Genomic DNA, 26,562 nt, shown 5'->3' on the forward strand with positions numbered 1-26,562 from the left:
GTCTTTGAGAACGGATGACTGCTTTAATTTGGACCGGCCCGTTACGTGTTGAGTAAAGGTGTAATTGTCTGCGGTTTCTTACCACAACCTCCCTTGCGCACACCGAAGCATAAACACACTCCTTTCCTGATTCTGTCACCTTTTCTCCCCGTTCCTTGTCTCCACCTTCAGGCGATGTTATTGACATTTTTCTTAGTTAAGTGTTTGCAGTTGAGAGAGATTTGCTAATGTTTGGAAGTAGAAAAACGCCTCAGGTGAGCACCGCCAGGAACTCTCACTTATAAGCCCAGTTACTGAGCTCACCAACATTTTAAACAACATGCTAAATCTTTTTATCAGATGCCTAAAAGCGTTGAGACATCCCAGTACCATTTAAATAATTAGACATATTACCTTGTGTCCATTCTCATGTTTACATAAATGTGTTGCTCCTAGTTGTTCCAAAGTACAGATCGATGCCAAAGATGGTTATATTGGATTTCTGAATAAGTTTGTTGTCCTTGTAGTTCTTACTACTTCTCTCTTTTTTCCTTCACTAGCCCCTTGTTTTGTTTTATCATCTCATACTTATTTCATTTCGGTTTAACTTCTCCTACTCCTTCTTGATGTTGTGCTTCTTCCTTGTGACCCTTGCTGTTACTCTTTTCTATTATTTCACTTCCTTCTCCTTTGTTTACCAACTCCTTTCTCCTCTTTATTTTTGTCTTCTTGTCCTTCCTGGTTATTCCACGCAGCTTCCTCTGAGACTGTTTTTCCCTTTTTTTTTCCCATTTTGTTTTTTTTTCTCCTTTTCCTTTTCATTTACTCTTTGATTCACCACACTGTGCCTTTTGTAATTAATAAAGTGCTTGTAAGGTTCACTGTTTAGACTTTACCACCGCAGTTTGGAATCCAGGTGTATTTCTGTTCAGGGGTGGCCAGCCACTCCCTTAGAGAAAGGGTGAAGAGCTTGACCATCTGAGATGGGCTCAGCCACTTCTCCACATCGAGAGGTGTCTGCTGAGGTGGCTCTGGCATTTGCTACTATTGCCCCCTGGACGCCTCCCTTGGGAGATGCTCCAGACAAGTCCTACCGGGAGGAGGCTAGGGGACAACCAAGCATACCAATGAATAGCGTTGGTATGCTTGGTGCTCAAACAGGTGGAAATGGGCATTGGCTTTCAACAAAGCACCAAACTTCTAGAGCACCCGAACAAAACTGGTTCAGGAATGAGAGTTCTAGGCAATGGAATAGGCCAGTCTGTTGGCTGGCTTGTGAATGTACCAGGCTTTCCCCAGACGAGCTGGAGGAGGGGCCTGGGCAGAAATAATTCTGGGTGTCTCTTACACCCTTCGGATTGGTGCACCATACGCACAGATATGTCTGTTGGTCTCCCGCTCCATTCATGAACAACCCCCCCCCCCCCCCCCTCAATACTTAAACTCCTCCAGTTGACACGATACCCCCCTCCCCCAACCTGCAGAAGGTAAGGCATATTTTCCGTTCAAATTTTCCCACATTTTCTGGCACTATTCTGGAAAACCCAACCCAAATTGTGACCTCGATTGATGATGGGTGTAAAATTTCCAGATAAAATGAATTGTTCAGAATGTTCAGAAAGAACCCAGGAGCCACCAAGGCCCAAGCCTGTCATTAACTAGAAAATGCTGAAACACATTGTCACCACCTACAATAAAGTGACTGAGAGGATACCAACTGAAAAACAACCTGCCAGAAAATTGACACCTTCAAGCTTGGCTAAAATTTGCAGTAGCCCCCATGGACAAACATACTTTCTTCTGGAGAAAGGTTTTCTCATCACTTGAGCTTGATATTAAACTAACATACGAGAAAGAAAAGACGTATGTCTGAAGGAGTCAAGATGAGGCTGGAAGGCCTAAGAACGCCATATCAGTTTGAACCTTTGGGTGCAAATTTTAGATTTGTTTCAAGTAGAATAATTAAATAAACTGTACATTTCAACTTTAGCTCTCAAAGTCTCCTATATCTGTGCATATGCAACTGAATGTCACCATTTGATTTTTTTTATTTTTTTATTTTTTTTTATGGGAGCCCACGCACAAAGACAGAGGCCACAGCTGAATTATTGTTGCTCATATTTATATATGTGTCACAATTCTTGGGCACACCGGTGTCAGTGAGCAAACACTTCAACTACCTTCAGCCGTTTACGGAGTCCCATTCCACAATTTCAGGCATGCATTTCAAAAGGCCTCTGTGTGAGCTCGAAAGAATTGAAACCGTCAAACGCAGCACTTATACCCTGAACATCTAGAAGCTTTTTAAATGGATGCCTTGCTGTCGGGCGAAATGTTTGCTTGTCGATGGAGGCCACCCCCCAATGCTGACAGAGCCTGGCTGACTTCCCAGAACAAGAATATCTGGCAGGTTGTCTGAGAGGCCCAGCAGTCACAATGACACGCTCCCCAAACACACACACACACACACACACACACACACACACACACACACACACACACACACACACACACACACATATTCACTGAGTAGTGTACACAAATGTCCGTCCTTTAAACCGTGAGCACTCCGGCTGGGCCTTACATAATGATAGAGAATGGAGGCATTACAGCAATTTGTTTGATTTAAGTTGTCAAAGAGCCCTGGGCCATGCCCTTCTCAGCTGGTTTTGATACCCGCTGCATGTGTGCGTCTCATCCACTTCGCCTCTGGAGGAAAAACTGAAGGGAAAGGGCTGAATCACACACACAGCGATTTGTTGGGGAAGGACTTTTTATTGTCGGATGTGGTAGCCAAGAATATGAGTGGGTTTGCCCTCTATGTGGTCTGTATGTGCTGTATCACGTCTTTGTGAGAGTCTTCTTCCAGCTGTTGAATCAAAACATTTAAATTTAAATCTACAAACAAGAACCTCCGATTTTTGGTACCATCTATGCTAGTTAGACTCTATAAGGGCTTGATACACACACTGACTGCGTCTGAGTACATTTATACTATTTTAGTGTAGAGTCAATTAAAACAATTGTGGGGCTTTATGCTACAGAGTACATTTAAACCGTTAACGTGAATAAAATGTCATTAAAAAGCATTAAAGTTTGGGTTTTAAAATTGGGGGAAAAAAATCTGAAAAACATCTAGCGACTTTGAAACGTTTTGATGTTTACAATACATGAGATTTTATTTATCCTAGATAATCCTAGATAATTGATGGTAAAAAGCCCAGTCTGCTCTCATCATTTCGCTTATGCTGATTAAACGAGCCAACATTCACCAAGCAACTGTGTTTCACAATGATGTGAAGTGCAAGAAAATAGACGTAGACCACAATAGAAGCAATTTGGGGAGCTTTATGACTGGTTTTGTTCTGACATTAGTACAAAACTATACAAAACAATTAAAATACACAAAGAACCAGCTGCCAAAACTTGCAGTTGTAAAATAAGACCAACGTAAAACTTCACATCTCCCTGTGAATATCATGTAAAGCTTTATTTGTTGGATTTTGTACCCAAATGTCTCAAGTTATGTGTTGTGACTATAGGTTTCTATTATGTAACGAGCACTGTGTCTCTGTATAAAGTACCTTCTCACTTTCTCCTCTAATTGATGTAAATATAAATGAAAAGGCCAGAATGCAAAGTAAAAGTATGAGTGGAGCGTCACAGGTAATTACATTGAGCTGCAGAGTGTGATTGAACCTGATTACAGCTCCTCGTGGTGTGTGTGTGTGTGTGTGTCGTAAGGGTAATAGAGGCCCAGTGTTCTCGGGTTCCAGCTTTAAATAAGGGGTCTTTATCTGTGTGTGTGTGTGCAGCGCTGGTGTGAACGCACTAAAGGGTTGGAGCTTGTTTCCCTCCATTTAGATGTGGTCCACGCACCTCGCACCAGGTGTGGTGACCACTAACCAGCCCGGCTTTTAACCGTCACGCCTGATTGGGAGCCTGAGGCCAAGCTGGCACACGACAAGCCTACACACTCACAGCACACGTCGTCACATACACACTCAGGCCGTTCCTTAACCCCCCCAGTATTTCTAAAGTTCACTAACTTTTCACCATTTGCAGTGGAAGGAGGGATTTTGGGAGATTGAGTAGGAATTCAATAGAAGCTCCATGCTTTTCTGATTTTCTCTACCCTTTAACTGTATAAGAACAGGTGGTTTTGTAGATTGTTTTGAAAATTGTTTTCTAACACTTGTGACTTTTTTTTTTTTTTTTTGAAGCCAAAATTCTAATTCAATTAATTGAAAACAAAATACAAAACTATTTCATAAAGGCTATATTTCCAAAAATGGCACAAGACAATAGAGCATTAGTGAAATACATTAAAGCCAAAATCACATTTATTAATGACACTAACATGCGCATGCATTAAGGTTCTTCTTCCCTTGATAATGTCGATACTAAAATTATTAAATACAAAGCGAATCAAAATGTTAACAGAAACCACAAAATCAAGATGCCCCAGAAACATAGCACTGGAATAGAAGTTTTAGACACAGGTTGTACGATGCAATTTACAGAACTGATAAAATTAAATGGTTTAACAAAAAAAACAAACAAACAAAAAACATAGAGAGAGAGAATTAAAATCAATACAACTGTTAAGTCCAGGGCTAGCAGCATCATGTAGTTTAAGGGTTTTGCTGGCGAAGGGGATGATGCACTTCACGAAATGGATGACAGCATGAGGAAAGAACATTAATTTGGAATATTGAAGCAATGTTTCATGACCTTTGTCAAGAAGTTAAAGCTGGAGCACCATTGAGTATTCCAAAAGTACAAGGACCACCAAATTAGCTACAAAGAGGCTTTAATACTATGATGAGCTGAAAAGAATAGTTTGAGCCATGCGGCTACAAATATCAGTCGATTGCACCAGCAAAACGTTCTGAGAAGCTTCTGGAAGGATACCCATAATAATGGACCGAAGTCGTACAGTGACTGCATGCATTTCCACCACAAAATAAGTTAATGTATGTGTGATACAGACTCTGAAGAAAGTTTTAAAAAATCTCTGAAATCTTCTCTCTCCATCATTCTGGAATGGAGCAAAGAAAAATAATTTCAGTAATCCTGACTGATTTAGTTCAAGAAAAGTTTATTCTAGTCAGATTTAATGCCAGGTAGTGAAAAAAAGTGTTTTTGTACAGCGTATATAAATATCTGGTTTCAACTCTGTGTGCCCGAGTAGCTCTTTAAGTGCCGCAAAGATAATGAGCCATTGATCCACATCTTGCAAAACTACTTTTCATTTTTCTGGATAACTGTAAATTCTAGTTTAAGTGCAAAGTGGCTGCATGTTTTACAACTTCATGGATGATTGATCACTGAGGAAGTGGTTTCTTTGTGCATTTTCTGGCATTCTATCTTTATTTGTAATCTCACAGTTCAAAGCGTATAATATGATTGGTTTTCTGTCCTTTCGTAGAAATAAAGAGAAGCTTTAGTCATGCTTTGCATTACTGGTGTTGAAAATGTCTCCTTTCACACTTTCCCCCCCCCCCCCAGATCTCTTTTGACTTGGCCGAGTACACCGCTAACGTGGACGGTGTGGGGACGCTGCGTCTCCTGGATGCCATCAAGACATGTGGTCTGACCAGCAGTGTCAAGTTCTACCAGGCCTCCACCAGCGAGCTGTACGGCAAAGTCCAGGAGATCCCACAGAAGGAAACCACGCCTTTTTACCCCCGCTCACCTTACGGTAAAACTAACTAATACGTTGAAAGCTGCTACTTCACAAGGAAGCAAGCATAAAGTATGTTCTCTGTTTGTTTTTGTCAGGGTCTTGCACGTGATCATTAAAGCGCGTACAAATTACATGATATCCCTACTTCACTTTATCTTTGTGCATTTATGAATACATGTCTTTAGGAATGTGTGTGTGTGAATAGAGGAATGCTTTAGACCTCTAGCTCCCTTTGAGCTCCCTTCACACCCTGAGGCCAAACGTCTGATTGAAGACTGGAGTGGCTCTCTTCTTTAACAAAGACACCTTTATATCCACAGCACTCCGCTCTCACTTTCAGCTTCAACACACACACACACATAAACACAGGCTGCACACGTGTGGTAGCGATCAGGTTTAATGTTCACCGTTGTCTCAATGCTCTCCTTCCTGACACTTTCTCCATCTGTCAGCACTCAATCTGAAGCTGAATAGGAGGCATGCACCAAGCTGGTCCTTCATTAATTAGACCTGGGAAGGTGGAGGCAGAGGTTGCCATGGGGAACTCCCTTCACCTCTACTATATAGCTTGACCTACAGCTTAATCAGCAGGCACCTCCCTTCATTGGCTTTGGTATTTCACTCATTACAGGAGAAGGGAGGTTGAGGAGGAGTTTGGTTAGAGATGGCGCAGCTCTTGGTCAGTCAGCGAGAGTCTTAGATTCAGGCTCTTGAGAGGAAGAAAGCATCTATCTTTGACCCCAGCGTGGGGTTTCATGATCTGGTTGTGCAACTTTGATTGAAGAAGAATTTCTCTCTCTGCATGTTGCTCTACATTATCAGTTTGAGCGGATTTTATATCCATTGGTTTCAGTTTTATTCTTTTGCAAAGCTTGACTTAGATTGTTGGGTGTTAGTGTTCCAGTCTTTCTTTAAGACCAATCAGTGACACCAATAAATTATTAATTAATTTCTTGTCAGTGAATTAAAAATCTGACCATATATCAGTTTTTTGTGAGATAGACATTGTGAACTAGACCGTATTGTCCAGTTTAAGAATCCAGTAATCACAGCTCAGACTATGATCCTCAGGTAAGAGATGTGCCCACCACAGTATGTTCACTTAGCCTGCCGCTATCTGATGCCCGTTCACAACAGCCTTGTTGTTGCCCTGAACATAAAACATATCCATTGGAATCTCCTTGTCTTTGTCAGTAATGCTGGAAACCATCAAGACCGTCCAGATTATTTTTATTTCTCTCCAGAGAGTAAAACTTTCTTACTCCTGTCAATATTGTGTGTTATGTTCTCTTAAAAACAGTCCAAGTCTATATGCTTGTGGGGTGGAAGGAGTCGTGGCCTATGAAGATGTTTTTTTTTTCTTGTTTTGTGCTTTGATCCCTGTTCTCGCAGAATCCATGTTATTAGTTTGTTAGGCTTTGGTCAGTCAGAACCCTAATCTTGGTTTAAACTCTGTCCTCACAGACAGCTCGTTGGATTTTCCAACTTTACTCAGGCGACATTTTTGGGTCTAACACTTCATTTTTTTATCCTTTAACCCTCAAGATCTTTTAAGAACTTTAAAATAGCTCTTTCGTTGGTTTCAACCTTGGCAGTGATGCAGTGTTGTATGAGGCCTTGCATCTGCTTCTCGACAATCCTGTGATATTTGACTACAGAAATCCTCAAGGCAAATTTTCTTGAAATGTATATATTTTTCAATGATTTGAGCAGCTAAATAAGACTATTTGCCAGTGGAATTAGTATTGCTACCCCTAAAATAAGATCCTTAGATATCATACACTTGAAATAAGATGATGGAGATGAATTGTTCCTAAGTGCAAAAACTGTATTTCATTGGCAAATAGTCTTATTTACCTGCTCGAATCAAGGAAAAATACACTAATTTCAAGAAATTTTTATCTACTTTTAGTTACCTTTTTGCAGTGCCTCTCTGGGTCATTATGAAAGTATGAATCACTGACAGAACATAACACGAATGCCAGATTTATTTTTTTAAGCTATGCTGTTAACACTAATATAACACTAATATAACACCTAACCCTAACCCTAAACCACTTTCAGTTTAAATATAGTTCGTCCGTCCGTCTTCTTCCACTTATCCAGGGTCGGGTCACGGGGGTAGCAGCTTCAGTAGGGAGGCCCAGACGTCCCTCTCCCCGGCCACTTGGGCCAGCTCCTCCGGGGGAATCCCAAGGCGTTCCCAGGCCAGCCGGGAGACATAGTCCCTCCAGCGTGTCCTGGGTCTTCCCCTGGGCCTCCTCCCGGTGGGACGTGCCCGGAACATCTCACCAGGGAGGCGTCCAGGAGGCATCCTGACCAGATGCCCGAGCCACCTCAACTGGCTCCTCTCGACGTGGAGGAGCAGCGGCTCTACTCTGAGTCCTCCCCGGATGACTGAGCTCCTCACCCTATCTCTAAGGGAGAGCCCAGACACACTACGGAGAAAACTCATTTCAGCCGCTTGTATCCGGGATCTCGTTCTTTCGGTCACGACCCAAAGCTCGTGACCATAGATGAATTACTGAAAATGTAGTTTTCAGTAATTTACATTTATTGTGCCTCTTGCTCCATTTTTTTCTTTTTGCATTCTGAAGCTCTGTTTACAACCTGCATTAGAGCCACCAGCTATAATGCAAGTCACCAGCCACTGAAATGCAAATACTTCTCCGCTGCTCAAAAGAATAAAATAACACTTTTTAAACAGAGTATAATATCACGTCAGTTAAACTTCTGGACTATTGATCTGTTCAGTTCAGTAGAGGAGTTTTTTTAATCGGTGTCAGCTATTTTGGTGGTAATAAAATTAACAACAGGTGCACTAAAGGGACAACAAGAGACAACCACAACAACAGAAATGGATTTGCAGTTGGAGAAAACTGAATTTTTTTCGACTGCTTCTTAGTAGTTTTGCATTTGACCAGGGTCAGTGTCACTAATGGTATCATGAGGCGATACCTGAACCCTACAGAAGTTGCACAGACTGTCCAATGCCATCAGGATGGCACATCAATATGTGCCGTTGCCAGAAGGTTTGCCTGGTCTCCCAGCATAGTCTCAGGAGCATGGAGGAGATCCCAGGAGACAGGCAGTCACTCTAGGAGAGCTGGACAGGGTCAGTTTGAGGTCCTTAACTCATCAGCAAGACCGATATCTGCTCCTTTTGTGCAAGGAGGAACAGGGTGTGTACTACCAGAGCCCAACTAAGTGACCTCCAGTGGGCCACTGGTGTGAATGCCTCTGACCCAACCATTAGAATAGTAATCTAGGTGTAGTTGCAGCAAAATAAAAGGCAAATTGAGCATGTAGATGCACAAAAAGGCGAAACGTGAGGAGAATAAGAGACTGTAGTGTAAGGTAAAATGTACAAAATAAGAAAAACATACTGTACAGGTATTAGTTATTGAAGATAGCATCCTCAAAAATATTAAAGTGTGTAACTGAGTAGGGTAGTTTAAAAAATGTGAAAGACATGTATGTATATTTATACATAAAACACACTAACCGACTATTTATAACAATAAGAAAATCTGCATAAAAAGCAGAGATGATTATCAAGTTTGATGGGAGCAATGGTGGTTATAAAGTCTAACAGGTGCAGGTATTAAGGACCTGCAATAATGCTCTTTTGTCCATTTAGGATGCAGAAGTCTGTCAATGAAGGAACTGTCCAACAGCTTCACCCATGGGGTGCTAGACATTGTCCAGCAATCATGTTATCTTTGCCAGGGTCTTTTCTCTCACCACCTGTATTGGGGCAAGGGGACATCCCAGAACAGAGCTGGCCTTCCTGATGAGCTTATCTAGCCGCTTCCTCTTAGCTGTAGATAAGCTGCTGCTACAACGTACTGCATCATTGAACATGGCTGATGTGACCATGGAGTCAAAAAAGGTCTTGAGGAGCGCCCTCTACACTCCAAAAGGTCTCAGTCTCCTTAGCTGGTAGAGTCTGCGCTGACCCTTCCTTTATAGAGTATCTGTGATGTGGTTCCAGTCAATTATATTGTTTATTAGAAACATACTTCATGAGGGTGGCCTGGTCACCCAAATCCTCTAGTAGACCCTGTTCTCACTGCCAGGCACTGTACAGCTCGACTGACATTTACTAAAGAATACCAGAATTGGCAGATTAGGCTCTGGCGCCCATTCTTTCTGTTCTTGTTCTCTCATGTGACAGACATGAAAGTGTCTGGAGAAGCTGTGTGCCTGCAACATTGTTCAGCGTGATCGGTTTGGTGGTGGGTCAGTGTGGGTCTGAGGAAGCATATCCATGGAAGGATGCAGAGACTTGTGAAGGAGAAACAACACCCTGACCCTTTGCTGGTGCCTTGGGTCCTGGGTTCCTCACGGTGCATGATGAGGCTCGGTCTCATGTGGCAAGAGTATTCAGGCATTTCCTGGAGGTTGACAGAATTGAAATCATTGGCTGACCTCCTCGCACCCTTGACCTAAATCCCATAGAGCATCTCTGATGCCTCCAGGTTGCAGATCAGACTGTCCAGGAGCTCAGTGATGCCCCAGTCAGAATCTGGCTGGAGATAGCCCCAGGAAACCATCCACCATCTCACATGGAGCATTTGTCAATGTTGTTGAAGTTAAGCCCTCTCTGGGTTGATCATTTTCATCAATTGAAATCATTTTGTGCCTAACATATTACCCTGTCCAAATCTTTTGAGGTTTTTACAGCACTAGTGGCTCGTTTTTCATATAGTGGGCTGAGTTGGGTATGAGAGAGGGGGAGAGACATGCGGCCAAAGGACCACAAAGGACCACAGGTTGGAGTCGAATCTGAGTCAGCCGCGCCGACGACTAAGGCCTCCGTACATGGGTCATGCGCGCTAACCACTGCTCCACCGAAGCACGCCACCCAGTCCAAATCTGACAAGTTTACAAAGTGTTCCTTACCTTTTTTTGAGTAGTGTATTTATTAATATTATCTTTTTATCATTTGACATTTTTATCCCAGATCTTGTTCAGACGTGTTTGTCTTCTAATAATAATGCTTAAATGGGTAAACCAAAAACGAACATAATACTAAGCAAGGCTATATTTGTTTTTCCAATTTGTTTTTCCCAAGAAACTCCAAACCTGCTGTAGGAGCTCCTATGTACATAATTAAAGGATGTTTTTAAGAGGTTGTCATATATTTCATGTATTCCTTTCTATCTTCTTCCACTTTTGCCTATCCTCACAGGAGCTGCTAAACTCTATGCCTACTGGATTGTGGTAAACTTCCGCGAGGCCTACAACATGTTCGCCGTCAACGGGATCCTCTTCAACCATGAGAGTCCAAGGAGAGGTCTGTGAAAATCATAACATCTATCTGGTATTACCTGAGAGAAACACTGTATCTAAAAATATGCTCCATATTGCAAATGGTTTTAGGTCAACCATGCATATAATTGCATTCAGTTCTAATTTATTCCATAGGTGTATTCAAATTCAAATTGTAGGTCACTTAAAGTCCCAGAGTGAGATAAGCTGATGCTGAGGCATGTATTGTGCCCATTTTCTACTTAGTTAACAGGTACAAAGCTACAAACGCCATGCTCTCCAACAGTAAATAGACAGCTTGATGCAATTAGTTTACATGGCAAAGCCATGTAAACTATTTATACTTGCAAAGTGTCAGATTCAGTGGTGTACAGCTCACCCTCACTGAACTGTAGAATATTCAGCACATCTTCTCTGGAGTGACCTATTAAAGGTATATAGCCACATTATATGCTTGTTAAAAAGACCAAAACTGTGTGATCATGATAAAATAAAACTATATACACCAAGCCTCCATCTTGATAATATTTTGATGGGCCTTTTTGAGGCTAGATAAGAATCCAGCGCACAATGAAGAGACATAAACAGATGTGGCACCATCTACAAGCAGTATCACAGAATCACACTGCTAATCATAATACTGGTTTGCTTAAATAACAAATCACTTGTAGTTAATGTCAGACCAAGCCTGCCCTCTGAAATGCCTCGCAGTAAAGCGGCAGCTCGGCTTGATCGAGGACCAACCATTATTTATTGAATACACCGATCTACAGACACTATAAGAGCCTCATATCATAACGTTTACTCATGTCAGTCAACTCTGTGGTCACATCTGAGCAATCATCAGGTTTAGCATCCACTTTAGTGAACACCAACGTTCATACTGTATTCCCAGCAACATTCCAGTCTTTTCCCTCTTGGAATCATATATTTTATTTCACTGGATCTTGGACCATTCTTCATTGTTTCGCTGGGAGATACTAACAGCCGTTAGCCACTGTCTAGTCAAAACATATTGAGTCAAAGGTCATGAAAATGCACAAAGCTCAATTTTCCCGCCACATTAAACTGTTTTCTTTATGACAGCGAGCTGATACACTGAACTGCTCCAAGTTGACAGTGGCACGGAGATGCGCTACACTGACAGGTGTGCGGTGGGTACCTGGCGGAGATCAAATGGCGCTAGGCTCTGAACTCGCTCATCACTTGCTACTATCCATTCCCCAGCTTCATTACACTGATAGAACTTGTGTAGAAGGTTGGAATTTGTCACAAGAAATGTAGGATATTGATATGCTCGACAACGAAGTCTGCTAACTTTCCCTGCACAGAGTCTGCCCCTCTAGCTAAAACAGCCCTGTGCTCTTCAATAAAGGGGTATTCAGATGTTTAAATTTGCTGTATTGTACGTCATGACAGCTTCTGCCACTTGGTACATGGCTTTGTAAACACTTTCTGTTGCAGTCTTACTTTGGGATGTTTCTGTTGTAAAATATTTCCGCCCAGCGGATATTGTGATTGAAAGCTGGTTAGCCACAGCGCTTTGCTCAATGAGCCTCTGCTAGCTGGCTGCTAACCGTGGAATCGTGGATTTCCTGAATAGAGGCGGGTCTCTTGGGAGGTGGAGGAACAGGGCTCTGTTTAGGAAATCCGTTAGCAATCAGCTAGCAGAGCAGCCGGCAAAGTCTCAGGAGACGTTTTAGCAGAAAAGACAGAAATGGCATCTGAATTGGATTCTGATCGGTAAAATACGTTAATATCGAACTTGATACTGGATCAGATTGGCCCCATCCTTAATTTGCTCTGTGACCATTACTATACAAATCATATATTAAGGATCTTTATCAAGGAGAATGCAACACTCCGAAAAAGTTTAAAAACAAGAATCTTCACCACCAAAATGAAACACTAATTTCCATTTTTATGGAACTGTGATGTATTTCTCAATCTTTTAATCTTTTAATACCATTCGGTAAACTCTCTGCAGCTCTAACTTAGTTCCCAATCCTAGAAAAAGCAAGACAAAATGTATGCTGTTTTCAAACTCCAAATTAAATGATGTAATTTTCCATCCATCACCACACTTCATGGTTTGACGATTGAGTTAGTCTGATTATAAATACCTTGGGATTTAAACTGATTATTATCTCTCCTTTCTCTGCTATTCTCTACTATTCAGACAGAAGCCTTATATCACATTGTTTTAATTTGTCTCAATGTAGTAAAACATGTCAGTTAAGAAGTAGTACAGGGGTAATTCTCATGCGTTGTCCATGTGTGACAAAGTGACAAAGTCTGAAGCCCCCCGACAACACTTAGCCTCAATAGTTAAAGCCCCGATAGTAATAGCACACAGTAAAACACAAATAAATCCATTGTCACATTGTGTAAAAGTATCCAATTATACGCTCAATATAAAGTCCTAATCATCTACTGATGAGGCCAGGTTTCCCATAACCACTTGGCACACACTCCTACACGTACGGACACATAGTGAACGGGTTGTGGTCCCGTTTTTAATATGTGCTGTGGGCCCTGAGGGTCGCAGGCGCTGCTTTAACCCGTTTTACACGCCACCATGACTCAAAATTAATAACACATGACTGGAGCCCCGAAACCGTGCCCAGGTCAGCCGTTCAGGTGTTTATGATTTATCCCCTAATGAAGGCACTGGCCACGACCCCGGCCAGGGTCAGGGGTCATCCGGTAAACCATAATGGGTTACCACAGACAGATAGATGTGGGAACTGGTGTGGGTTACTGACAGTTCAAGCAGAGATGATGTGATGCCTGCAGGAAGGTCTTATAATGAGGAAATAGTTGCTTAAGATGAAGTTGGTTTTTATTGTTGTTAAAATATGAACTGTTTTATTTGGTTTGATGAATTGATTGAAAATAACTCCCAATTGTTGTCTTTTAGATAGAAAACCAATCTGAACACTTGTGAAATCGCAGAAATTGAGGTGTGCAATGTTGTTACACACGTAGTACGACCTTTTAAGGGCAAAGCTTGCTGCCCACTGATAACATGATGTCAGCCTTTTGGTAAATGTCAGCTCTTTTTCCTCTACCTGCCCATTCTTCTCACGCACATTCCTTTCCCTTTTCTTTCTCTCTCGGTATATTCCTCTTTTTCTCTTCACAGCCTATATTTCTTTTCTCTAGCAGGCCTTTAGGTCTCAATCCTGTCTCTATTCTAAGACCTAAGGCTAATGTGGCTCATGCAGCAGGAACGTGGTGCCTTGCACATTGCAGTGTGGCGCTTGTCTTTGGCCGATTGACCAGTGTTTACCCAGGCCCCCAGGGTCCGTCATGACCCTGGCGGTGCCACACTAAGGAGAAATTTGGCTCTGCAGTTTGTTACTCACAAGAAGATCCTTTTTTAGGATTTGGTACTGTGAGATGCAAAATGATCCTGCCATATTTTTTACTTTGTTTGGATTGTAAGGTTGTACTTTAAATCATACACTTTGATAATGCACACTGTGTTCTAACTGGATATTGCAAGCATCTAATTTTGTCTTGAGTGTAGTTAGTGTACAGTAAACAAAAGCAGGATTGCTCACCAGTCCCTCCAGTTTTTTTCTTTCATTGTTGTGTCCCTTTTAATAGTCTTTCTCAGCAGATTGTTTGTAAAGGCAACACCGATACATTTTAAAGTATAGCACAAAAAACTTAACTGATTATTTTATGATGCACAATGTGTGTGTATGTGTGTGTTGTGAGTTAAACTCAGAATTACAATATTCAAACCCATGCAATCAAACATATTAAACTTTTAAGTGAGGTCAGTATCAATTAAGTCCTACTCTTTTCAATTTTCATTGAAATGTAAAATAAATCAAGCTGAAACTGTTTTTTTTTTCAGTCATTGACAGTTCTAAAAAATATCTAGATAGCATACACGTTATAAAACCTCACATTAAATACAGTACCATAATACTCGTAATAGCAACAGATTCAGGTGTAATATGTTTGGGTACAGTATCTGGTTTTAAGTCCTTAGGGCCTTTGTTGTCCAGTTGAATGGTTTTGTCCAGCAACCTCAGCTGGACCCTGGAGAAGGTTCCACTGCTGTGGAATTTCCAGTACCAATAAAAGCTCATAGGCGTAGACCTTGGAGAGATTCTTAATGGCCAACCCGAGTAAGCAACGATCTTTACGTATTTTTAAGAAATACGTAAATAAAAAGGAAATAATTTAAGTTATGTTGTCTTTCTGTGCGGACTGGCACCAAGTGATCAGTGGACCAGTTTGGAACCACAGTGGACCACTTTTGGAAAGTGGATAAGACAAACAAACGTCTAATAAGGATTTACAGACGCAGGAAACAACGACAGACGCTGAGGTTCATCACACTGCTAAGCAACATGACATCACTGGAAATTGTGTGTCATGGTAGGGAAGCTAGTATTTTTATGAATGTAATTTTATGAAAATTTTTTTGGTCTGATTAAACCAAAACAGAATTTTCTGGCCGGAACCCCAAGCATCACATCTCGGGGAAAAACAGAGACCACTGTGAATCATGGTGGTGGCAGCATCATGCTGTATGTCTGGTGTATAGAGACTCTTCAAGACTCTTCAAGAAAAGAAAAATGACTTGATGTACCCTGCCAGGATAACAAAGAAGTGGCTTAAAGAGAAGTTTGTGACTGTCTTTTGTAGCCCAGCCAGTGCCTGCACTTAAGTCTAATTGAACATCAAAGGAAAGACCAAAAATGGTTGTCTATTGATGCTGCCCCTCCAATAACTCGGATATCTTTCATAAGGCTCTACACGAGGGAAAATGCGCTCTCTTTAAAAATAAGTCTTTAATAAGTTACTTTCTGTTGTCACTGGGTGCTAATATATCTGTAATGTCACCTTCATTTACCCAAGTGGTAAAAAAAAACTGTGGTGCCTTTGTTCTAGGACTTCAATGTTTGTGTTTGTTTCCCTAATAAAAGCCTCACTGAAGATTTTCTTATTTTGTATTTTTGTATTTCCCAAAGGGGTTTAACCCAACTATTCTTGTCGTTGGTGTTTCTTGTAAAAACATGAAAAAGTGGGCGTCCAGCAAAAATTTCTGTTTCATTCCGCGCTGCTGATGACTTAATCTCAGTAGGAATGTGCTTCTGGTTTCTCTTACCGTTACTTTAAACATATGAGCGCTCTACCAATAAACAGGGGATTTTCATTGTTCTGCTGTAGAAGGTCTGAATCATACAGTCGTGTAGGGGGAAAAAAAATAAACCGGTGTAAATCCAGCGTAAATTAAATCAAACAGCAATCTGTATCTGCTGGCCGGTCCACACCGCCGCTCGCTGCTCTCTGGTTAGCTTAGCTGTTAGCCATAACAAACATTTCTCACCTTGTTTCTGATGCCAGGGATTAGCATTAGCAGTGGTGCTAAATGGACTCTGCATAGCTGTGAAATGTGAGCCAGCACAGTTCGCCTGTCTCTTTGAAAGCTGGATTAGCAGTGAAACCTTTGTTTATTTGGTCATTTTCTTCACAACCCATCACCAGAAAAGTCATCAGAAATTCAGCTCTGGAACATGAAAGCTACCCTCAATTTCTACTTATCAGCAGTTTGTTGGTCTAAGGCTGTAATGAACAAGCACATTGATGTTTTTTTATTATTTATTTTTTATTTCTGCAGACAAAGTTAGTGAACAGCTCCAGTTGGAGGCTTACCCCTGGTTTATTTGGGGAAGTACCATCCATCCTTTTTTCCCAGAGAGTATTGTGGTTCACGCTTGGCAGTACAGAATAATATACTGTTATGTCAGGAGAGAAGAGCAGTCAGAATAACAGCGCCGAAGTCAAACACACATACAGCCGCTCAACCTTCACATGCCTTGGCTTCGTCTTTCTGCTTTTGTTGAGTTTGAGCCCAAAAGGTCAGATCGCATGATAGATTTGTAAGAGGATATGTTTTCCATTTATTGAGAAGGTTATTTTCAAAGGAATCTTTAGATGGGAATGACTCGGTCAGTGGATTTCAAGGGGATTTGTCAGTGTCCTTTAAGATGGATCTCAACAAGAAGGTGCTGCTTTTTGTTTTTGGTCTTTTAGTTACGTTTGGTGTTGATGAGAAAAAAAAACTGAAATAGCACAGCCTAAACAGCAGCTGAACTTTGGCCAGGTGAGGAGGATTCTAAAACCTCAAAGTGAAGCTGATGACAGAGTCCTATGCTCCCTTTTACGCTTTGCAGAGATTTGTGTCATGAGCTAGTGACGGATCTAAACTGAGCTTCAGGCATATCATATTTGTCCTTACCTTTACTCACACCTATACCTCCCTTCCAATCAGTGTTTGTTGTGCGCCATCACCAAGGCGACCAAGTATCTTGATGATGGAGGGGTTTAATTGCACGTTAAGAACACCGTGTTGTCTTTCAACCTTTGTCAAATTACACATTAGCTCTGAAGGAGGCTGATTGAACCGCAAGGTGCTGCTCTAATACTGTGTCGTGCTCAAAAGTAACTTTTTCAAGTGGTTGTACCTCTGCGCCTATATTTTTCACTTAGTTCCTCCAGTAAGAGATATAAGTGCAATGGCATCTTCAGTTCCTTTACCACCATTATATTACATATTAAAAAAAATCGATTTTTGTCAATTCTGTGCAGACTGACCATGATATAAAGAAGTGTAACTGGAGTTATTGTGTATAAATGTCTGCTTTTAGTAGAGCTGTAGGTTGACAATGCAAAGATGCAATGCAATCGACTTTTTGGAGTCAATGGAATACGGTTGAATCCAGTTTCAATGTTGTACGATAGAGTAGAAACAAAACGGAGAGGATGAGAAGAAAAGTTCTCAAAATAAACTTTCTTTTAATAGAAGGCATCATATTTTCTGTACGCTTAATGTTTCAATTGATAATTGGTTTGTACACTCATTTTTAACACTCAATCACTGAAACAGTAATTAATTATTGCAGTAATAAATCTCTACCACTGGTGAAAATGATTTAAAACAATCAATAACAACATAAACGTATTACCTTGTGCAGGTGCCTCGTGCAAAAGCGAACGCACGCACAAAAAAAAACTTGCGGTGCAATGTTTAACGCCCAATTTTACATGTACAAAATGTAAATTGCGTTGCATGAAAGTGTGTGGTAATCCACGCACATTTTTGACCTGCTGGGAAAATTCTTTCGTTCTTAAATATAAGCACTCAACAAGTTCCTTAAGTTGTCAGCTAAATAGCTCCCATTCAGCTGGGCTGCATTGCACTCTCAATCAAAAATTCAGAAGGCAAGGATCTGATGACAGAAAAGTGGAAGGTAATATGTAGAAAATTGTATCGTGATAGAAAAAGACATGATGCCAAAAGCACGGCTGATGGTGAGGGTTTTCGTGGGGATTATTAGTTTCACATTTTTTATTCTATTTAACTTATTTATTTCTATTCATTAACCTAATAGGATCTTCTATTGTTATATTTTATAAATTTGTCCAAACTTAATTGTGTGTGAGAAAACCACAATTTTTGTTTATTCAGTCAGTATTTAACACAGGTGACACAATAAGCTAAAATATCATGATGTGCCTCTTATAAAATTCAGCATATTGTAAAACACAAACTATCCCTTCAATGTTGTGGACAGAACTTGTTGATACAAGAGAAAACTGGGGTTTTTGAGAAAATGGACGCTTACCAATTAATCGTTAGTCGGTGGATAAGATCAATCAACTCATTAATCCATAACTTGCATCCCTAGTGGTTTTGTAACTGGTTTAGATTGTCCAGGGCAATTATTTCTGAACTGGCCCCAGCAGGACGTACCGTGCAACTGGAGCTTTTCAGAGGCAACTGACCGAGTTGACCGGATCCCTGAGCCATTCCAAGCCACCACCCCCGGGACAGCTTCATACATGTTGTTCGGAAACATAAAATTCCCCTGAACTGAGGTTCTCATTTGCAGCAAGGAGCCAATTCCCAAATGTAATCAGAGCTATGAATGCACTCATTTTGCTATAATCCTGCTCAAGTCAGGATCCACTATAACCAACAAATGTGTTAACGGAATAAGGTCAGGGCAGTGCATGATTGCTTGGTAATTATTTAATGTAACATCTTGACTTGTCTTAAAGTACTCCATAAAGTGTTTCTAGGGACAGACATCTTAATTGAAGTATGGGAAGCGTATTTACGTCTTTACAATGATTTGCATGCGATAACCTGTCTACGCATGGGTTCGTACATCAGAATTTTCAGGATTTCTCCTTTCTGCCAATGTTTAGTATAAGAGCTGCACCCTCTTTCATACATGAGGCCCATGGTGTCCGCAAATCTGAACGAATAAATTCATCTTCAAATTTTACATTGCTGTCACCACTAAGTTTCTGTTTTGGGTTGAAGAGTCAAAATGAGAGTGAATTGCAATTTATGATTTTATGATTTCTTTTTTTTTCATCTTAAGCTCAAACACAACTGACCAAGGCACATGTTTTAAAGTCCCAGTAAGGTTTAGCAAGCTTCATATGTTTAGGTTTTTGATAGTAGGACAGCCTTCCAAAAAAACACCTGAAATGATTTATTAAGGTCTAATTTTTCTTTTTACCTCCCAAAAACCTTGCATTTTAACTGAGGTGGCACACTTTTGTAGGTCAGTGGAAATTCTTCATCGCAGTTCAATATTTGGTCTTACTCTAGATCTGTACTTGGAATGAAAGGAATTGCAATTTTTATGGAGGAAGTGTAGTTTAAGGAGTTTGTTTCAAACATAAATAACAGAACATAAACAAAATTCATTCCCCAAACAAAATCAAAACAGTGCTGTTGTGACTGACATATTTGAAAAGGAGTGGGAAGAAGTACAATTTATTCAATCCCACCCCTTCCCCAAATTTTAATAATAGTCTGTTCCTCTGTTTCCTTATTTTAAACCATACAATAATAAGTTTAAATAAGAGTTATACTATAATGAATTTGCTTCAGTTTGTTATCTTTTCTGATAAAAAGAAGTCACTATAAAATACTATGAATTTTTTTTTTGTCTTTTCCTATACTTTTTCTTATGTGTTTTGCTTCTAGATTTCCTTGGATCACATTTCTTTCTCCCTGCCTCATCCCTGTCAGCCTTTAAATGAGGGCAGCGGTGTTTCAGGTGTGAATAGACACTATGTTGGCTTAGAAGAGTGCCCAACTTGTCTTGGTTGCAGCACACATGGATATTCCCCCTTTGCTGAAGATCCAGATGTCAGTCAGAAAGTGAATTGCGCAATAACGGCGATGGCAGGCATTGGAGAGGCTTTAGTTAGGTTGGACTATGGCCAGCTCCCCCTATCCAGGGAAGATTCCTGCTTCAATATCACTCAGTCGTCCTACTAGCTAGGTATTTTGTTTAATAACTCAATACAGATTAAGAAATGTTAAACAAAATTAGTATGCATATAAGCTGGTTTAAACAAGTTGACCTAAATCTTAAGTGGGAGTGGAGATAGAAAATAAGGGTTACATTTTTCTCTTTAATTCCAACCACAGAGCCATTCACTCCCCACAGTCATTATTCACAGACAGAGCAGGATTATGGGATTTGCAGTTCTGGTTGAGTGCCAAAACAGGTGTGTAGACATAGGGTTGAGGTAATTGAAAGGTTTCTATGATAACACTATGAAAATTAAATTGTCTTGCCTATTTTTCACTTTCTATGTTCAAAATAAGGCCAGTTGAGACAAGCTTGTTATAGAAGTGACTCAAATATCTGAACAAAATGAGTCAATGCGGTATTATTATAATTTATCTTTTATTTTTTTACACAAATGTAAACAAAATCAAAATAGCCACTCATTAAAACAGTCTAGAAGCAGCAACTTGCTGGAGGAAGGAGATAGATGTTCTACATGTACAAATATTCCATCACAGGTCATCTTGCTGGTTATTTTTCATGAATCAATCCATTGCGTTTGTGTAGCTTTGCAGCTTATAGCCTTTCAGTTTTTCCAGGCCTAATGCACCACTCGGCCATGCCACAACCGCACAATATGTCTTCAGAATAAATGTTACGGAGGAAAGATGGGAATAAATCACATTGTGGTTTAGTCTCAGTAAATGTGCATAAATATACTGACAGACAGTAATATAAATGTGTGTGAGTCAGACATGTAAATGTGTGGGGTTGAGCCTTCACACAGTCTAGGGCTTTATAAGTCATCTTTTTTTTCTTTTTTTTTTTTTTTTTTTTTTACCAAAACACCTCTAACAACAGAATTTGTTGAGTAACCATGGCCTCCAGAGCCAAAATCTCCTCAAACCCACAGTCCCTTCCTCCTCCAGGCCCATGCCCCCAGCTGACAGGTTCTGTCCCCATCCTGTCTGGACCCACATGGTCTGGCTTGGGATAGGAGACATCTCCATCCATTTCTCATCACCCTGCTCCTCCTCCTTTTCCTCCCCGTGCTTGAGGCCAGCTGTGCCAACGGATTCTGTTTGCTACGTTTTTCCTGTGGGCCAACGAGTGAAAAGGAATGGAGAGGGAGAGGGAGAGGGGGGGGGGAATAAAAAGCTAAATGAGAGTGGGAGAGAGAAAGTGAGTGTCAGTTTCTGGCGAAGGTTTTGCTGTCTGCTCAGTTTTCACGGCCCACGGTTTTATTAGACTTTCCGCCAGGCTGCGGGCAAGGTTAAACGGCCACCCCTGCCCCTTTCGGGCTTAGAACCTCCTGTCAGCTCCCCTCTCAGCTCCCCTCATTCCCCTCCACCTCCTTCTGGCTGTCCTGGAGTGCCGCTGCCAGTAAAGGAAACACATTAACACCAGAGTCTGTAACAGAGCGGGCTTTGTCCGGGCCCGGGCAGACCCGTCCATTACCCCCACGTTTGGGTCTATGGCACACCAATTAGAGACGGGAGGGAGCGGAGCCACTCTAAACAGAGGTGTGAGCTTTACAAGGAGACTACAGGTGTGCTCTGGGGGAAATAATGGACTTTATTGCTGATTGGTGTACTGTGTACCACCGTGTACCTCTGACACCTTTTTAAGAGCCAAACAGGCTTTTGCAGAGTTTTGACAACCTGTGTTTAACCTTCAAACTGAAGTTTCCCTTGGACGTTGGATCAAATCAAACCTCAGCTTTCCAATTCACATTAGTTTCCAAACTGGGCTCTGGTTACATAGCCTTGGCCCACAAGTTCATGATATATACTATGCAGAGGGCTGCCCCTAATGAGCTTTTGATTAAATAGTTTCTTGGCTCTGATTAAAAAAAATAAATAAATAAAAAAAAATAAAAAAAAAATTATAGTGGGATTGACTTGAGCTTTACTAAATTGAAGACCAATTTAAATGTATTTCCTGTAAATAATATTATCACTTTTATTCTGAATTAGTTCTAGATTAAAGAAGCTTAACACTTTTGGTTGAGTTTAGTATAATTTCTAACATTAATAATTCTGCTCATCATTTTGAAACCCTTAAGTATTTTTATTTCAATCAAGTAAAACGCAATTAAATTCACATCAATGAATGCTTTTTTTTTTTACGCTGAGACTATATAATTAAGGATTTTGTATTTAAACCCTACCTTAAGGCAGCTATGGAGTCCAGCAGCACTGTTTTAATCTTGGTATTGACAGGAAAATCCATCTTCCATGGACAAACTTGCATCCATTAGATCAATGGACACAGGAACGGAAAGGTGAAAGAAAGGAAGATAAAAAAGATGAGGCATAACAACAAAAATAGACAGAGGAACAACAGAGTATAAGATAAACATCTTCAGAGCCTGCTTTTACACCTGCAGAAAGAGATATGAAAAGAACAGCAAGCCATCCAAAAAAAAGTATCACAGGTACAGACATCCAACGCCTTTGATAACCACTGAAAAATACTCAGTATTGTTTAATACAATATGTATTTAGTGACAGCCAAAGCTAATTATAGGGTTTATCTTTATAGAAGTATATCTGTAAGCATTCATATGATTTAATTATGCGATAGCAACTGGTGATAGAATTATTAAAGAGCCAAATTAAAAGTGCAGCATCAAACTACAGAACACAACATTTACACTGTCTCTTAGTTTATAGGAAAGGTGTATAAGCTGGTTCATTCTACATCCTTGTGTAATGTGTGTCAACCAAACTGGATTTTTAAATTTAAAGACAATTTGGGGGGCTGATCCGGGATATTTTACCCATGAAATTTGAAGTCTAGCTTAAACAACTTAAACTAAATAGATAAAAGTTAAAAACAGATACAATTCCTACAAGAACTTTAAATGATCAATTTGAACTTACATAGATATTTAGACTAAAGCTCTTAAGAGTTGATTTTAATACATTTCTGGCCAGCTTAAGAGGTTTCCCATCATAGTTATGATATATTGAGACAAAGCAGTATAAACCAAAAAGATTAGTCCCCTAACAGTTTTAAAATGTCAAGTTAATTTACTTATTTTTTTGACCTGAGGAAAGTTTTTTTGTAATCAGGGTGAGTTTTTTTGTGGTTGTAGTTTTTTTTATCCAGTTTTGATGAAAATTTACATTTTAGATTTATGTTTAGAAGAATTTGAAAATGTCTGTGTTACACTACAGTCAGTTCAAAATAGCCTACAGCTCATGTTTTCTGTTAACCTTAACTGTAATAAAGTTTACATCATCGGTGTCTGCTTACAGCGGTATGTGATGCACGTGGGAGTAAATGCTTTAGTGAAAGTAATACTTTTGGGTTTTAAATGGATGACGCATGAATTAAAAAAAAGGCATCCAACTGTGGAGTATTACAGATTCAAAATGAGGAACTGCTGCTTAGTGTCCAAGTGTTGTTGGCCCATACTTATCATATCTGAATCAAATATGAATTTTACAACATTCTTCTGACACTGAGATGATTTATAATTCAGTTTTGCAGTGATCAGATTACATTTAGCCTATCAAGCTGTGTTGTAGTCCTGAGCGGTGCTGTCTTAATGGTTCTCTTACTTCAGAGGAGAGTTTGTGCCTGCAAAATCCCAAACATTGGTTGCCGTCCCACACTCTAGTTCCCACACTGAACTAAACAGTTGTCAACACCGCTGTAGTAGGAAAAGTTACCCGCTCTGCTGCAATGGCCCGTTTTTGGACTCAAGATTAGAAACGGCCACAAAAAAACAGCCAAGGTAAATGTTGTGGGGAAATAAGTTCTGGGTCTCAAAACCCCGCTAAGAAGATGCTAAAAGTTTAGCATCCTTGGTATAAATACCTTCTATGTCGAAGTGGTCATTGACAAGATCTTAAAATCAACATTCATCCAAGTTATTTTTATTTCATAGAAGTGCTTCAAAGTTTTAATTGATAAATGAGTTAAACCAGGAGCTTGCTTTGCCTTGCAAATGTGGTTAAATAGGCTAATTTGTTTAATATAATTTGATACATGTGATAATTAAGATAATAATAATTTTTGACTTGATGAGGCGCTTTAGTGAAAAAAACATACATGTTAATTCTGTTATGTTTGGATGTGATTTACAAAAAACAAAAACAAAAAAAAACAAAAAATACAGGGATTAGGAAAAAAACACAATTGGCATCTCAGACCTTGTGTGAAGTACCTAAAAGTGACACACATGATGTAATTGAATACAAATATCATTAAAACAAAAGTCTTTTAAGAGTAGAGCTATTTGGAGTTGACAGAATTAAAAATATTTCTAACAAAATGGGTAAATGTGGAATTAGTTCAAGTTTCTAGCTTGCCACTTCCAGACTTATGTTTAAAAAGGCATATACAGTTAAAGCTGATTTGAGATGAAGATTTGGAAGTTAGAAGGTTAATATATATAGTATATAATAAATCTATATGTAAAAATGGTCTGTTTAAAACATAAAAGGACAACAGATTAAATTAAATGTATGCTCCCTGTATTTCTTCCCACATCATTATCCAGCGAAAGGGGGTTGATTTTAATGTTATTCTCATGACACAATAAGTGTCCAATGAATATAAAAAAAAATTGTTTAAAGGATGTAAAAAACTTTCAAATGTATCTCTGCTTCAGCAGCATTCTCACTTCAGTCTTTGCTACTGGTTCTTCAATATTTTGATGAAAATCTTTTACAAAACTCAGCTGAGGAGAGTCTTCTTTCACTGGCTCTCAGTAAATTTGAGAACTGATTTCATACATCGAGTCGACTTTGTGCCGAGCTATTAAAAACAGTCTCCCAAATCTTCCAATAGTACAAAGCATTTCTGCTCTGGACATTTTTACGTTCACAAATTATAATCTTTGAATCAATGTCGTTCATTCTGAGTATATGTTAACAACAATTAACAAAAAATTGCAATGCTTTTCAGATCACTACATTGTCTTTACTGGTATTTCATTTTGGTCCCCATCTAATGCCACTTTGTTTCTGCTTTAATGCCTTTTCATAGTCGGTTTAAGCTGACGCTGTAGGCTTTGAATGGCAGGCAGTTAATAATCCAAGCAGTATAGACTTTTAGACACTCCAAAAGGTCAAAGACCAAATCTCTGGATCATACACCTCACATAATGTAACCTGACAGTGTCTCTTTATTACCTATTGTGTGTGGAGGTGTGTGATGAATGTCCCACTCTCTGCTATGAAATAAGAGCCTGTCTAGCTGATATGGATGAGAGGAAAACTGACATCCACGTCTGTGTCAGCGGCAGATGAGTAATTGTTGCTTAGCGTCTGACTACAGTTAGCGGGAGCGCTGGTATCTGCCAGAACAGATGAACTGCCAGGTTGGAGAAAAAGGCCCTGAGGCCAGATTATACATGATCAGGCAAAGACAGGAAAGGTCTAACATGGAAGGGGGTTTCCATTGACAATTTATCTACGCTGTGTGGACGTGTGCGATTTCTGAATGTACCTGTCACAAATATTGATTGTAAAACAAATTATCACTTTTTTTTTAATATAAACTTCATTAGACCTTATTCCAACCTGGCAACAAAGAGGCGTTGACACAGGGGGGCCATGTGACCCACCACCAACACACAAGCTGTATTTTCTTAAACAAGCATGTCTACCCTTCCCCTGGTCTGTTTCTGCTCAGCCTGCCCAGGGCTGTCGCTTTCCTATGAAATAATTACTACAAATTTAGTGCATTCGCATGATTGGGTACATGGGATTTTCCTGTGTCTAAATAGAGGCTCTGCTCCATGTCAGGGGAACAGTGATACAGTGTGGAGCCAGGGCTGAGCTGTTACAGCCTGGATGGACTCGGGGCTTAAAGGCAGCATTCAGCTTGCATGCAGCAGCTCTCAGAGAGGCGAGCACGAGGTTGTGGGAGATATGTTGCCTAAATGAAAAATAGCAAATGCTGCTTGATACACTTGCGCAGCACCTTTGACATTAGACTCTCACGTCTTCCAGTTTGGCCTTTTGAACCGGCGGATCAGATGAGTTCAACTCCTCAAACTTTATTTTAGCTGCTTCAACGTAGATGGTGACTTTATTCGACATGACACCCTAATATTTAATGTTGGTTTCCATCAATATAATGCTGTGTTTGAGTTGGAAGGGCTTCGCCATTTATTCACAGACTCGCCACAGCACGAGTAAAGAACACGACACCGACCCACTCCGTCCAGACAAAATACCCAAAGGCATGTCTAACCATTGTAGCCACACAGAAACTCTCATTAGAAGCTTGTTTGTCCTGCTGCAGATAAAATCGCCA

General features: G+C 40.2%; 1 protein-coding gene across 2 annotated transcripts in view; it reads left to right on the forward strand.

Annotated features, from left to right (window-relative positions):
- The window catches only part of gmds (GDP-mannose 4,6-dehydratase), a 271,469-nt gene that overhangs the window by 89,820 nt on the left and 155,087 nt on the right, over positions 1-26,562 (forward strand). For both annotated transcript variants that reach the window (XM_012872192.2, XM_036141034.1), the window contains exons 5-6: positions 5,491-5,683; positions 10,863-10,967. In XM_012872192.2, coding sequence (XP_012727646.2) covers positions 5,491-5,683; positions 10,863-10,967 — 298 coding nt within the window. The remainder of the gene's footprint in view (positions 1-5,490; positions 5,684-10,862; positions 10,968-26,562) is intronic.

This window comes from Fundulus heteroclitus, chromosome 9, assembly GCF_011125445.2.
Source record: "Fundulus heteroclitus isolate FHET01 chromosome 9, MU-UCD_Fhet_4.1, whole genome shotgun sequence".
In the NCBI taxonomy this organism is placed as follows: Eukaryota; Metazoa; Chordata; class Actinopteri; order Cyprinodontiformes; family Fundulidae; genus Fundulus; species Fundulus heteroclitus.